This window comes from Paroedura picta, chromosome 7 (assembly GCF_049243985.1).
Source record: "Paroedura picta isolate Pp20150507F chromosome 7, Ppicta_v3.0, whole genome shotgun sequence".
Classification (NCBI taxonomy): domain Eukaryota; kingdom Metazoa; phylum Chordata; class Lepidosauria; order Squamata; family Gekkonidae; genus Paroedura; species Paroedura picta.
In genome coordinates this window covers 34,892,488-34,906,643 of record NC_135375.1, presented here as the reverse complement: position 1 = coordinate 34,906,643, position 14,156 = coordinate 34,892,488, and the positions used below count along the sequence as shown (strand labels likewise).

Genomic DNA, 14,156 nt, shown 5'->3' with positions numbered 1-14,156 from the left:
AACAATAAAACAATAAAATAAAGTAAAATAAATCATTTTACTAATCACTCCTATGCCTTTCCTTCTTGTCCAGCCAGAGGCCAAGTTTTCTTCCATTGGGAGTAAGGGGCTATATCTGATAAAACAGGGGGGGGGGATCCTCAGATAGAAAATCGAGACCCCACCCTGGCCTCAACTGTATGCCTGGTGGAAGAGCTCCATCTTGCAGGCCCTGCGGAATTATTAATTAATTACATTTATATGCCACCCTACCATGTGGCCAATCACTTCAACAGGTTGGATAAAAAAGTTAAGGTGCCAAAAAAGAAATTAATACCAATCTATCTTGACTTATCCAACAATTTGACCCAATGACAGGATGACCCCAGGACTTTTGGTTAGCTAATAAATTGCCAATCTACCTGCCATTCCAAATTCCTGGGATACAATATTAGGACTTTGTGCCACAGACAGAGATGTAGGTGTGTTTTAAGAGCACAGTTGATCTTCTTGCAACAACCTCAGTCATCATTAAATGGATAGAATAAAACAGGAGATGAATGGCAGTTAAGTAGCCCGAGTAACAGCCATACTGGCTGTGTGATTTATAAACTCTCTTAGGGATAAAAGGATAAAAATAAATCTGTGGTTTATATGCCACAATGAGTCAATAAAGGTTTGAAAGGCTGAAGATTAGGAAAACCGAACGAGCCAGTCTGGTGGAGTCACGAGTGGAGACCTCTAATCTAGAGAGAGGGGTTTGGTTCCCCACTCCTCCTCTACATGCAGTCAGCTGGGTGACCTTGGGCCAGTCACAATCCTCTCAGAAGTCTCTCAGTTTCACCTACCTCGCAGGGTGTCTGTTGCAGAGAGAGGAAGGGAAGGCAATTATAAGCTGTTTTGAAACTCCTTTGGGTAAGTGAATTGTGGGGTATAAAAACCAACTCCTCCTCTTCCTCCTTCTTTGCTGTGGCTGCCTGCATGAATAGAATGAGACTAGATATGGTGGCACTGAACAGGTATTGAAATAGCACCTACCTGCAAACACTACATTAAACCAAGACCAGTAAGTCGCAATCAGAATGCTCAATAAGCCCATCTGGCGCTTCTGCACCCCCAGCAGCTGTTCATTGGGCACTCAGCAGACCAGGCCATTCCTAGCCATCTCTGTCACAAATCCTTTTATTGTTAATTGTTAGAGACTTTCCATCCTCATTAAAGCATCATGCGGGATGTGGTAATTTTGGAAAGCAACTCATGTCAAATCTAGCAGATGTAGGCATCAACCCTACCCTCCTTATTAGTTGGTCCAGAAATATCACCCCTGGCCTTATAACCTAAGCTTGCCTTGTATGTGTGAATGTAATAAATATATAAGTGCTTGCTTCTTCTTCTTTTTCCTGTTTGATCAACTGAATTTTATATGTAGCAGTTTTCTGTTCCTTACATATACATTTATTCTGTTTTTATTTTTTAAAGACCAGTATCTTTCAGCATGAGGATCCATAGGGAATAGCTTGTTTCACAGGTAGCCCACCTGTAGTACAGGGACCAGTGTAGGATGGGGGGCAGGAAGAGCTAAGGGACACAGTCAGACCTGCCCTCCTGCCAGTCTCTTCGCTGCTGTGGTGCTGCTTGCTTCTTGTCAGCACATGCAAAAACAGCATAGAAGTCTGGAAGACCGCATAGGTGTGTGTTGGAGTGGCCTTCATACTTTGACCCTGACTTGTGCTACATTTGTCAGAAAGCTACCACACTGGATTACTTCTACAGATGTATGAAGACATAGCCAGACTAACTGAAGAGCAATAGCCAATAATGGCTTGCTGCCTTCCCTCCCTTCCCTTGAGAAAGAGGGAGGGTGCAGTTGTGTTTATATCTGTTTCCCTACAGCCATGTCCCAGTTACAGCATTTGATGGTACACTCATCCGCATGCACGAAAACATTTTGTCCAATTTAATTCATTACAGTCATCAGAGGTGCTTACATCCTCCTGTACAATATTATTAGGAAAGTATGAACACCATTGCAGGGCATGGGGATTAATTGCACAGCTGGTGCCATGTTGCATAAACTATTTGCTGAGGGCTAGAGAAGGGTTAAGATGTTAGCATGTGCATAAGAACAGAGCCAAATGATCATAGAAGCAGAGCGATGCAGCAGTTACTGGGCTATACCATTTCTGGCTCTAGATGGTAGTGTGTGTTTGTGGGGTGTGGGTGGGGGGAGGAGGTCATGTGTTAAAATGATCTCCTATGCCCTCACCTGGATAGCCCAGGCAAGCCCAATCCTATCAGATCTTGGAAGCTAACCAGAGGGCTCTTTTCTAGCTATGACACAAACCAGGTTAGGTTACTTTGAAGGGGATGCTAATAGGACAGGTCTTATCCTGTAGAACAGTGGTCCCCAACCTTTATTAGGCTGGGGACCGGCAGGGCATCGGGTCGCGCCCGCAGGGACCGCGCCCGCGCGGGCCACGCCCATGCTTCGGGCCGCGCCCGCGAGCCGCGCCCGGCCGCGCCCGCGGGCCGCACCCGCGGATCGGGCCGCGCCCATGAGCCGCGCCCGGCCGCGCCCGCGGGCCGCACCCACGGATCGGGCCGCGCCCACGAGCCGCGCCCGGCCGCGCCCGCGGGCCGCACCCACGGATCGGGCCGCACCCGCGGGCCGCGCCCACGGATCGGGCCGAGCAGGCGCGGCCTGCACGGGCGCGGCCCGGCCCTGATTTCCCTCCCCGCCCTCCCGCAGTAAGTAGCTTCCCGGGCCGCAAGCTTGCGGCCTGGGAAGTTTTTTACTGCGGGGGGGGGGCGGGGAGAGGGAGCCGCGGCCCGGCGCCATGGCCTTCGCGGCCCGCCGCCGGGCCGCGGCCCGCAGGTTGGGGACCACTGCTGTAGAAGATGGAGGATTTGGTTAGGTTACCTGCCAGATCTGTATGAAGGATGCTCTTAATAGGATCATACAGATATGGTCCAGCAAATCACTGCTCATACATCCTGTAGAGTTGCAAACAAGTTTTTGATGTGCAAGTGCAGGGGTAGTCAAACTGCAGCCCTCCAGATGTCCATGGACTACAATTCCCATGAGCCCCTGCCAGCAAACTTTGGCAGTGGCTCATGGGAAGTGTAGTCCATGGGCATCTGGAGGGCCGCAGTTTGACTACCCCTGTTTGTTATGTAAATCTGAAATAGCATTTTGTTGCCCTTAATTCAAACTGTGGTTTTCTGGTTTGGGTCATGATGCAGTCCCCCTGTACCACTGGCTACACAGGCTGAAGGACTCTTTGGGTAGGGGGACAGTTACATGTTTCTGCTGAGGGGCTGGGTTATAATGCCACTCCCCCCCCCTTGTCCTGCCTCCCATAACTACATAACATTCTTCCTTAACTGAAGAAGAAGAGTTGATTCTTATATGCCGCTTTTCTCTACCCGAAGGAGTCTCAAAGGGGCTTACAGCCGCCTCCCCTTTCCTCTCCCCACAATAGACACCCTGTGAGGGAGGTGAGGCTGAGAGAGTCCTGATATTACTGCTCAGTCAGAATAGCTTCATCAGTGCTGTGGCGAGCCCAAGGTCACCCAGCTGGCTGCATGTGGGGGAGTGCAGAATCAAACCCGGCTCGCCACATTAGAAGTCCGAACTCCTAATCACTACACCAAGCTGACCCTCTCTGCCCTTTGGTCAAATTATATGTCTCTTCTATCACAATTTCAAAACAAAATTTGTTAGTTTTCTTAGGGGTCACTGGTGTGTAGCAATCCATTTGACATCCTTTGGCTGTGTGTACACTTAGGAAACACATCTGCCTCTTTATGTATATTCTGCCACTTAAAAACACTGTGTTTTGCACAAGATGTTGCTCTCTTGAAAGTTGGAGTACTGTAGTCCTGATGAAAACTGATTAATTTAAGAAGTTAGGAAAACATGTCAGCATTGATTACGGAAAGGCTTTGCCAGCCTGCTGTTATGCTTAAAACTTGGCCGTCCACTTTTGTCCTTGGTTGGTTTTGAAATTCCAGGTAATACTTTTGGCCAAGGCAAACTTTGCATCTCCATCTGGCTAGGCATTGAAAACATTTAATTCTAGACCTGGACCTTGCAACAGGACTTTGTGTCTAATGTGATTTTTGTCTCTCAAGCAGAAAGATGTCATTAAGCTTGCTAAGAAAGATCACTTTCAAAGAGTGTTCTGAATTAAACAAGGCTTTGAAAGTTTGCTTTGCCCAGAGCATAGATTTAATTATAACCGAGGTGTGATCTATCCAGGTCTGGCTTGGGACTGTGTTATGATCTCAGAGGTGGATCAGAAATTCAGAGCCCATGACTCAGTGCCAGTTCAATGTCTTCAGCCAAGCTGAATCAAAACCAGGTGGCTACTTGCAGGATGAGATGGCTGGAGATGAAGACAAATCAAGGCAGAGCGTGAAGCTGGAGAAGCAGAGGTCATAACAAACAGAAGGGACAAGCCCATCCTGAGAGGCTTGCTTTTTCAGTTCTTGTTCCTGCTTTTTAAAAACATGCATGCAGGAGCTCCCAAAGATCCTAATCTTTTTATCATGAAAGCTGTAGTTTTTAGTTAGATCACCACATGTGAGGGGAGTAGGACTCAGCATATTTTGCTTCTTCAAGCAGTCATGGAGCCCAGCAGTGGTAAGAGTGTATGGAGGACAGTCTCCTTGAATTACCTTATGCAAAAATCATACCATTTATCCACCAAGATTGGTATTGTCTACTTTGACTGGCAGTGACTTGCCAGGGTCTTGTGTAGAGGTCTTTCGTATAAGACTTACTACCTGATCCTTTTAGCTGGAGGTGTCAGGGATTGAACCAAGGTCTGCTGCCAATAAAGGAAGGCAGTATGGACCTTCATAGACCAGTGGTCCGACTCAGTATCAGGCAGCTTCCTGTCTTGTCTTTATGTCCCAATTGTTTAGCACTTCCTGAAGATACTGGAAGCAGTCCGTTTCACTTAGCACTGGAGGTAGAGAGGGAGGAAGGGGACCCATTGACTGCAAAAGTAACAGTTGAAGTAACCAGATGGGATACTGGGTAGGACTGCCAGATTTCCTGCTTTGGTGGGAGCTCTCCCGCCCCTGGGCTTGGTGGAGCAGCAGGAGCAAAAGCCCTCCCCCAGTATGGGCATGATGCCGCAACATCATTTCCAGCATCAGATTGTGGAACAATTATCTAGAAACTCCCCAAATATCTATGATAAACATTATGGGACTGGAGGGTGACATTACAGTGTCGCATGGTGCCGATGTCACAGTCTCTGCTCAACCACCAATGCTCCTGTACTGGGGCAAAAGTGCTAGTCATGACACTCTGAAGTGGCATTATGTGGTATGAGCCATCTTGGGAAGGTTTCCATACCTGTGGGAAGGGGATGTATGATTTTCTTTCTTGGGAGACAGTTCTGTTTTTGTAGTCAAGGCATATAAGACCATTAAGAAACAGTCCATTCACCTATGCAAATATGGGCGTGTGATGACACAATATAAAGCTGTTTATCCAGTGAAAAAAGAAATAGCCAAGAAGTAACTGAATATATAGTTTTGTTCCATCATGTCATGCTTAATGTCATTGCACAACTGCATTGTGGTCATTGTATTGACAGGGTATCTATTAATTTTTCTAAGCACCATGGAAACTCAGAGGTTCATACTATTGGTTCACTTTAAAAACAATGTGAAGGGAAATTGTGAGATTATTTCTTTTTCATTTCCCTTCTCTCTAGAACTAGTTGTTCCAGTTCAGGCCTTTGCTTCACAGCATTCGTTCTCATTATACAGAAATATTTCATTTTACTCTTAACATCTGGAACATATCTTGAAATAGTCTTCATTTTTTCTGGCTTTGTGGAGATAGTGCCTTTGAGTTATTCCAATGCATAAAGCACTAGATAAATTTTTATCCTGCATCCTTATGTAGATCAGGTTACTGGGACTTAAGAGAAGAGGAATTGTCATTGAAATCTGTCTCTGTCCTTTTAAAGCAAATGTATCGACTGTGTTTTTGGAATGGAAAATTGTTATTTATAGGTGCTCTTTAGGGTTTTTTAAATCAGGATCCTATCCATGGTAAATGAAGGAGAACTTTTTGGCCTCCCCCTCCTGTTGCAGCCTGCTGTGCCTTTCAAATGGTGTCTCAGAGGCTGCAGGTTTCCCAGGAACATTACAAGGGGCAAAGGGCGGCGGGGGGTGAGTCTGTAGTTGGGCAGAGGAAATTACAAAATTTCCCTCCTACCTTTGTGGGTAGAAGTAGTTTCTGCAAATGGAAAAAGAAATAGACACCTTAACCACCAAGTATAATGTAGAAACACTGGGCATATTTTTCAACAATGTCTTAAATTGCCCCGAGGATATATCCAGTTAACCTCTCAGAAGGAGGTTGGTTATACAGAGATATGGATCCAATATGCTAATACATTGTGGCCTTAATCAGAGTTGGTTCTTAGCCCATTTATATGGCAAGTGGAGGTCACTGACATGTTATTAAGGGCTGTGTAGTCCATAGTCTGGTGTTGTACAGCGAAGTGGGAGGGCTGTGGTTTATGGCAATTCATTGAGCTACTCTTTGTCACTTCCTTTTTAAAAAAGTGGGACATCAAACTACAGCTGGTGTTACAGTCCCCCTCCCCCAGCTGCTCAGAGCAACAATGGACCATGGGTGATTAGGAGCTCTGGGTACAACCCAAGGAGAACTTGGTTTGCTTGGAACAACTCTTGCTGGGTTCTGCCTCAATTCTACTTTTTCTTCTCCAGATCTGAGTCAAGTTGGGAATATGTTTATTGTTAGGTAGCTCAAATGTATAAAACGTTCATATTGTTTCATGATAGCTTCATCCTACCACCATAGGCAATTATGGCTCACTGGGTTGGGGGAAGATAGGTGGTAAGAGAACATTAAGGAAGGTACTGTGGAACTCATCAAAGCTTCACCCAAAACTGAAGCTACTCATAAGAGTCTTCTGTTTGGTTTGGAGAAATCCTGAAGTGATGCAGGAGTAGCTTAGGAGGTGTGGACAGAGTTAGAACAGGTATGACAAGAACCAGTAGGTGGTTAAGGACAAGGAACTGCATGGTTGTCACATTACAGCCTGGAAATATAAGCCGGATAGTATATCCAGTGTATTCTATACTCATAGCATCTACCCATATTGTCCTTTGTCCTTTCCATTGCTTCAACAGATGCAAAAATCTGTTCCCTTTGAGGCTTTTACTTCACCGAGGAATTTGAAAGGTCTAGCTCAGGGGTAGTTAACCTGTGGTCCTCCAGATGTCCATGGACTACAATTCCCATGAGTCCCTGCCAGCAAACTGGCAGGGGCTCATGGGAATTGTAGTCCATGGACATCTGGAGGACCACAGGTTGACTACCCCTGGTCTAGCTAACATCAGTCTCCAGGTTGTATCAGGGAGCCGTCTTTAATGATTAACCTCTCCACGAGCATTAATCTGGAAGCCAAGGCCTTATGCTTGCCCGGTGGTATTTTCAGATTTGACTATCAGGCATCATGTGATATCATATATTTGACAACCCCCATTTTAAGTATGGAGATTTCTTTTTTAATCCAATATAAAACCCAGGGGATTATGAGGACATGTATTATCCCCTGTTGTACTCTCCCTAAAGAAGCAGCTGTTGGATAAACAGTTGGATATCCTGTTGGATAAACAGTTGATCTCCATACTACAGAGATCAGTTCACTTTGAACAAATGGATGCTTTGGAGGGTGAACGTTGTATCCCACTGAGGTCCAGCCTGGATCTGGCAGCCCTAACCCCTGACAACGTGTTTCAGAAGTATGGCGGGTCCTAAATGTCTCCTCCTCAAGAGTCCTCTGCCTCTCTGCAAGGCCTCCATTTTTCCTGTGTCTCTTGAACAGGAAATCTGCAGTGTCTCTGGGTCAAGAGTGTTTGGCATTGCTGCAGGATACTTAGGAACAATGCTTTTTATTAAACAGAGATGTGAGTACTTACTTACCAGATGTGTGGTGCATCTGGTCATTCTCCCGGCTGTATGTGGGCTCCTCCATATCCCTGATCCGTCTGCTACCCACCTCCTCCTTGCATTTCCTTAAGTGCTTTCACAATTGTACTTTTTGCACAGTAACCAAGAATTATTTCATGTTTGGCCTCAGCATCGGGGCTGGGAGTATGAGGGACTGTGTGCCCATGTATGTGAAGGAGTATGCTTGCCTGCCTGCCTGCCTGCCTACCTGCCTGCATGAGTGCATACGAAGGTGCGCATGTTTGTGTCTCCATCTCTCTCCCATCTGCCACCCCAAACTCACCCAAGGCTGGGCCCAGGCCGGGCCATTCCATTCTTCTGGGGGCTGGAGCCGATAGATCAAATGCAGTGGCCCAGGCCTGATTACTTTGCTGGGGCCTGGGCCATTTACTCAGGAGCCCTGGCTTGGCCCCTCCTGTCTGCTTATTGCTTGGGAGCCTGAATTCAGCGCACCTGATCCTTTCCCAATCTGTTCTTCCCTGTGTTGATGGCAGTGGGTGCAGTGGTGTATATTGATTATCCTCTCAGTCCATCGGCTGCTTCTCTGCCACCCTCTGGACTGCAGCCTGGATCTTCGCCGGCCAAAAAGGTTCTGGCCATTGTGACTAGTTTGGTTTTAAATGTTATGAGACTGGGCCTCCTAAACACAATCAATACTGAGATATGCCTGTGTAACGAGATGGGTGTTCTTCCTCTCTCTCACCTTGTGAGGCCCAGCATGCAAGTTAGTCTTTTGTCCCAGCAAGTGGCCAGTGGCATCAGACTTTCACCTGACACGATGGGCTGATTCTCTCACCTCAAGGAACTAGGCCGGATGTGTTATGAGGATGTATTTTGAACTGTGACAGGCTTGTCACCTCTTTATGCAATTTGTTTTCCATATCAGGCTCTTTCAGTCACGTCAGGACACCTCTGCCTGAAGTAACTGTAGTAACCAGGACCTCTGGCAGAGTCAGCTGCTGTTCTTCTTTTAAGGAAGCAGAGCTCTGTCTAAATTTCCTCCCTCAAACATGCCAGTTGTTATTGTTTTCTGACTTAAATCCTTTTTTGAAGGTATTGCATGAAAGGCTTGTCTTGGCTTGTTACTTTCAGTTGCTTAGAAAAAGTGTGGGTTGGTATCTGTTAGAACTGGCATAAATTCAGAGGTTTTAGAATAGAAATGGCAGCTGCTTGGTTGTGATTCACAAAATATTTAAAGTTTGGAATAAATAAGTCCTAATATGTTTGCTATACAATGGTACTGATATAGAAGGATCATTATGAATTATACTAGTAGCTGGATTTATTATTGTTCATTGTATAAGTGTGCTAGACATTTTAAAAATGTGCTTTGAACTCCAGTTATAAGGATGAGTGAAATCTGGGTTAAAATTGCTTAAGCACCATGGACATAATGTCACCAAAATTAAATACAGAGGTCCTGTTAATTTTTATGGGAGAATTTTAAGCACATGCTTTCCATGGGAGAGATTTAAGCATACCATAATTCTCCCACCAATATTACTAGGACTTCAGAGGGCCCTCTCAAACCAGACATTGTGGGTGGTGTACAACCTTTTAATATAAATGAATACAATTCTATAACAATAAAATAATACAGTTATTCAATAAATAAACATTAAAACCGTTTAAAACCTTATTCTGATCACAACCAAATTTAATGTAGCCACATTTGGATGGGGTAGGAGGAGGGACGGAGAACCAGATAGGTTCTTCCCTACATGTATCACAACCTTACAACTATTGCCTTTATAATGAAAGCTTATTATTTGTTCTTCATGATGGAGCTTGGGAATAATACTAGAATGAACTCTTACTGCATGACAGTACATATCTTGCTATATAGCTTACTATATCTACAGAGCTGTGTTCATGTTCCAGGGACAGCTCACCATATATGGAAAATTTTACACAATTCTCCTGGAGGATGCAGAATTTTACTTTATTTATAATGGCTCGGCACAGAGACATGTGGTTTTTGCCAAGCGTGTGACTGACGACACTCTTCAGACTATCATTCCAGGTGAGTGTTCTTGTATATTATTATTTAATTATTATCTACTTTATTGATACCCTGCTTTTCTCCCCAAGTGGGAAACCCAAAGTGGCTTACATAATTCTCTTATCTTCCACTTTATCCTCACAATGACCCTGAGAATGTCTGACTGGCTGAAGGTCAGTCAGTCACCTTCCGTAGCAGTGGAGATTTTAGCCTGGTTCTTCCTGATTCTTATCCAAGATTGTAACCATGCTGATTCTCAGGCACACAACATTGTCCTATTGTCTTATTATTATTATTTTTAAGGGGAGAGAGTTCAATGAATGATATTTTGATGGACACCAAAAGGCGGCCTTCCAGAGAAGAAGCTGCTTTGGTTGGTTTTCTTAGACAACCTTTGCTGGTTGTCAAGTTTCCATATCAAGCAATTGGTGGCGTGGGAGGCTCCTTTATTCCAGTTTTTTCCATAGTGTGATGATTGCAGGAACAGTAACAGTAACATTTCTGATTGGATAAGCAATCTTACTTATTGTAAGAACATAAAAAGATCCCTGACAGGTCAGATCCTGTCTTACACAGTGGCAACAAGTTCCTCTGCATGGCCAACAACAGCCCATGGAGGCTGAGGCCTTTCCCTGATGTTGCCTCCTGGCTCTGGGATTCAGATGTTTAGTGCCTCTAGATGTCGAGGTTCCCCTCAGTCACCATAGCTAGTAGCTACTGCAACATGTCTCAAATTAGGGTCTGACCATCCCACCAGAAAAGAGACTGATGTTCTTACCAAAATAGATGTGGCTGTGGAGCCCATTTACATTTAGGGCCACAGTAGGCAGCGTGGGCAGCAATACCTGGTTAGAGCAGCTGATTCAGCCAACATGAGCGGGTAGAGGCCTCCATGAGACATGGGTGGCTTGCTGTATTGCTCTTTGAAAAGGGATGGGAGGTGATGAAAGAGGGCTCTCTTCCTTTCTCCCACCCAGGCAAGCATCAGTGGTGGCAGAGAGGAGTAGGAACGAATGGGCTCCAATTATTCCTCCTCCTCTTTTGTCCTGATGTACAGGGGATGTCTGGTACATGGCTGATGTAGGCAAGAGAGGGGCTGGAGGATTTGTGACAACATCTCAATAACAATGGGGAATTGCGGTGCTGAGTTTTGAGAACTGTGAACTTCTACCATGCCAACCAGCAAAAGCACACGAGGCAAAGCAGAGAGGAGAAAGTCCTTTCCAACCTTGATTGGTGGCAACTTCTATGTGCATTCACAGTGCCCACATCCTCTCAGGTCTTCAGGGACTGGCATTTTTAAAAAGAGGTTGGAATGGTAAAAGCAGTATTGTGTTGCATCTGTTTTTAAATTGTAGATGGACTACTACAGAAGGATTTAAATTACGGAACTTGTTTTGTGTTTTTTGTAACTTTGTAACATGTAAAAAAAAAAAGGTTGGAACAGTATGCTCCATGCCCTTATGCTTTCTTGAGTGGAAAATTACAGGGTGCTCACAGTTCTCTCCTTAGTGTGTCTGAACAAAAGGGATGCAAATGATGTTTAAAAGCAGGGATAGTCAAACTGCGGCCCTCCAAATTTCCATGGACTACAATTCTGCGGCACTTAAAAACCTAGCAAAAATTCACTGGCAGGTGCTCATGGGAATTGTAATCCATGGACATCTAGAGGGCCGCAGTTTGACTACCCCTGTTTTAAAGTATTCTTTAAGAATGACTGGAAAATGATATTGGAGAGCTGCTGCCAGTCTGAGTAGACCAGAGGTGGGCAAACTGAATTGTAGTCCAAGAAAATCTGGAGGGCCACAGTTCACCCACCCCTGGAGTAGACATTGCTTATCCTGATGGACCGATGATCTGATTTAGTCAAAGGCAGTTTCACATGATATTAGAAACCTGTAAGTATGTTAACATTGAATGTATACTATGCTTATGCCTCATCTTTTGTGTAATTATTCAGCTCATGGAGAACCAGAAGAGGTTTCAGTATGTGTGGTCATGTACACAAAAGAAGGCCGGCCAGAGACTCTGGGCTGCTCCTCAGTTACGTATAAGCAGAACACAGCTTTGGAAGTAGCATGTTTCCTGAGGAGCCAAGCTCACTGCCTCACTCCCTCCAGTCACCTCACCCTTCTCGACCAGTTTGGCCTAACAGCTGAAGATTTTCAGTCACTGGATCATGACATTATGCTAGCGATGGCTTATAAAGGGATTCAGCCAATTTGGAGCATCATTGGAAATCATTCACAAGATGGTATGTGATTCTCTGTTTTTCTCCTTGGTTTTGCTTATTTATAGTTTGTGCAAGGTTCATACTGTTACTGTATTCAATAAAAAGGAGTCCTGCGGCACTTAAAGACCTAGCAAAAATTATTCAAGAATAAGATGAGATTCTTTGTGTCAGCACTGTTGTCATCAAATCCAACTGTACATCCATGATTAGACAGATGCATGTAAAACTATAACCAACCAAATAGGGGAGAGGCTGCAAAGGGAGAACAATTTCAAACAAGTTCCAGTAAAAAGATTCACCTTTCACTCGAGTAGGTGAGAATTACTCCTAACTGCTAACAGAGAGATGAAATGAGACTCACATAAAATCTAATCCAGGAGATAAGAGACAAACAGATCTAGTGAGAAAATTATGAAGACCATATATAGAGGCTATCTAAATAGATGCTGTAATGTGTATAACCAGTCAGTTTATTTCCCTGTGAGACTTGGGCCATTTTGGTGATATTTGTTTATTTACAAATATGCAAGCTGAACTTGAAGGAGGAAACTAGACAGACAGAGCCAGTCTGTGCAGCATTATCAGTTCTCTGAATGTAAAACTGCATGTCCTTGGAGGCCCCAAGTCTACTCCTACCAGGCAGCTGCAAAATTTTGTTCTGCTCCCTTGTTGGCTACATTCCAACTCTCAAATGTTTTCCTCTTTGCTTTCCAACTTGGCATGTGGGGCCTGCAGTGTCTAGTGGCCATAAGCTGTTAAGGCTTGTTAAAGACACTCTTTGTGCCATCATAAACTACCCAAAAGCCATATTCACTAAGCAATAAAGTCATTGACTTTCAATGCTAGTCTGCAATAAATAGAAAATATATATTTTACAAAATATTGTTGTTCTCCCACATGATATATTACTAGAGTGGTGTGAAAACCACTTTTCCTGTAGCTGGATTCCCTATGCGTTAGGTAAATTACTTGGTTCCTTCTCAAAGCAGCATCTCTGAAACATGAATCCACCCTCAGAAATGAATGGTTAAAGATTCTGCATAGCTGTATTTTACATTACTGGTATGATGTGAAATTTGTCATACAGACAAGAAAATACATACCCTTACTTGTTCCAGTAGTGACACAGACTCTTCATAATAGTTACTGTAATCCAATCTCTAGTTCTTTCTCTTTTTAAACAAAACCTTTTGTTTTCCCAGTTGGTTTAACTCTGTGTTACTAACAGAACCATCGGAAGAAGAACTGCACCCTACTAAGTTGTTTGAAGCTAGGGATTAGAAGCATGCGATTCTTTAGGATGGAACTGTAATGGTTGTCATCAGCTTGTGAAAACTTTGGCCCTTGAAACAAAATGCAAATGGTGGAAGTAAAATGACTCCACCCTGATTCCAAGCAGATGATGTCATTTGCTCTGAAATTGTTGTTGTAGAAACAAAAGTAGACATCCGCTGTCATGAAACAGTTAAAGGAATGTTGTTATGCAGGAATTTGAGTTTAACTAATACCTTATTTACTAAAATACTACTAACAATAAAATGCCAATGAATGTTTTAACCTTATTAACCATGATGATTTGCATTTAATCATGTTATAATGAAGGTGGGGTAATATGGTTAAAGACCTAGATATTGTTTAAATATTTAAAGTCATTTTAGAGGAAGTAGAAAAATGTTTAAAATGACATTGGAATGTGATATGAAGGCCAGTCATGTGTATAAACTCACTGCACACCTACCCAAGCCTTCGAACACCTGTAGAACTTAAAACTGTTTCTGCAGTCACGAAAAATGCTGCAGTGGCTTTCCTAAAGTTCCACGGAATAACAAACCTTTTATACAAAAATTGAGCTCTTAAGGAGCAGATCTTAATGCAATCCCTGTTGGCCAAGCAGTTTGAGAATCCTCAAAAATTATGATTTCTCCCCCTCCCAT

General features: G+C 44.0%; 1 protein-coding gene across 2 annotated transcripts in view; it reads left to right on the top strand.

Annotated features, from left to right (window-relative positions):
* Positions 1 to 14,156, top strand: part of ARHGEF28 (Rho guanine nucleotide exchange factor 28) — a 160,777-nt gene that overhangs the window by 23,810 nt on the left and 122,811 nt on the right. For both annotated transcript variants that reach the window (XM_077347418.1, XM_077347417.1), the window contains exons 3-4: positions 9,869 to 10,010; positions 11,950 to 12,243. In XM_077347418.1, coding sequence (XP_077203533.1) covers positions 9,869 to 10,010; positions 11,950 to 12,243 — 436 coding nt within the window. The remainder of the gene's footprint in view (positions 1 to 9,868; positions 10,011 to 11,949; positions 12,244 to 14,156) is intronic.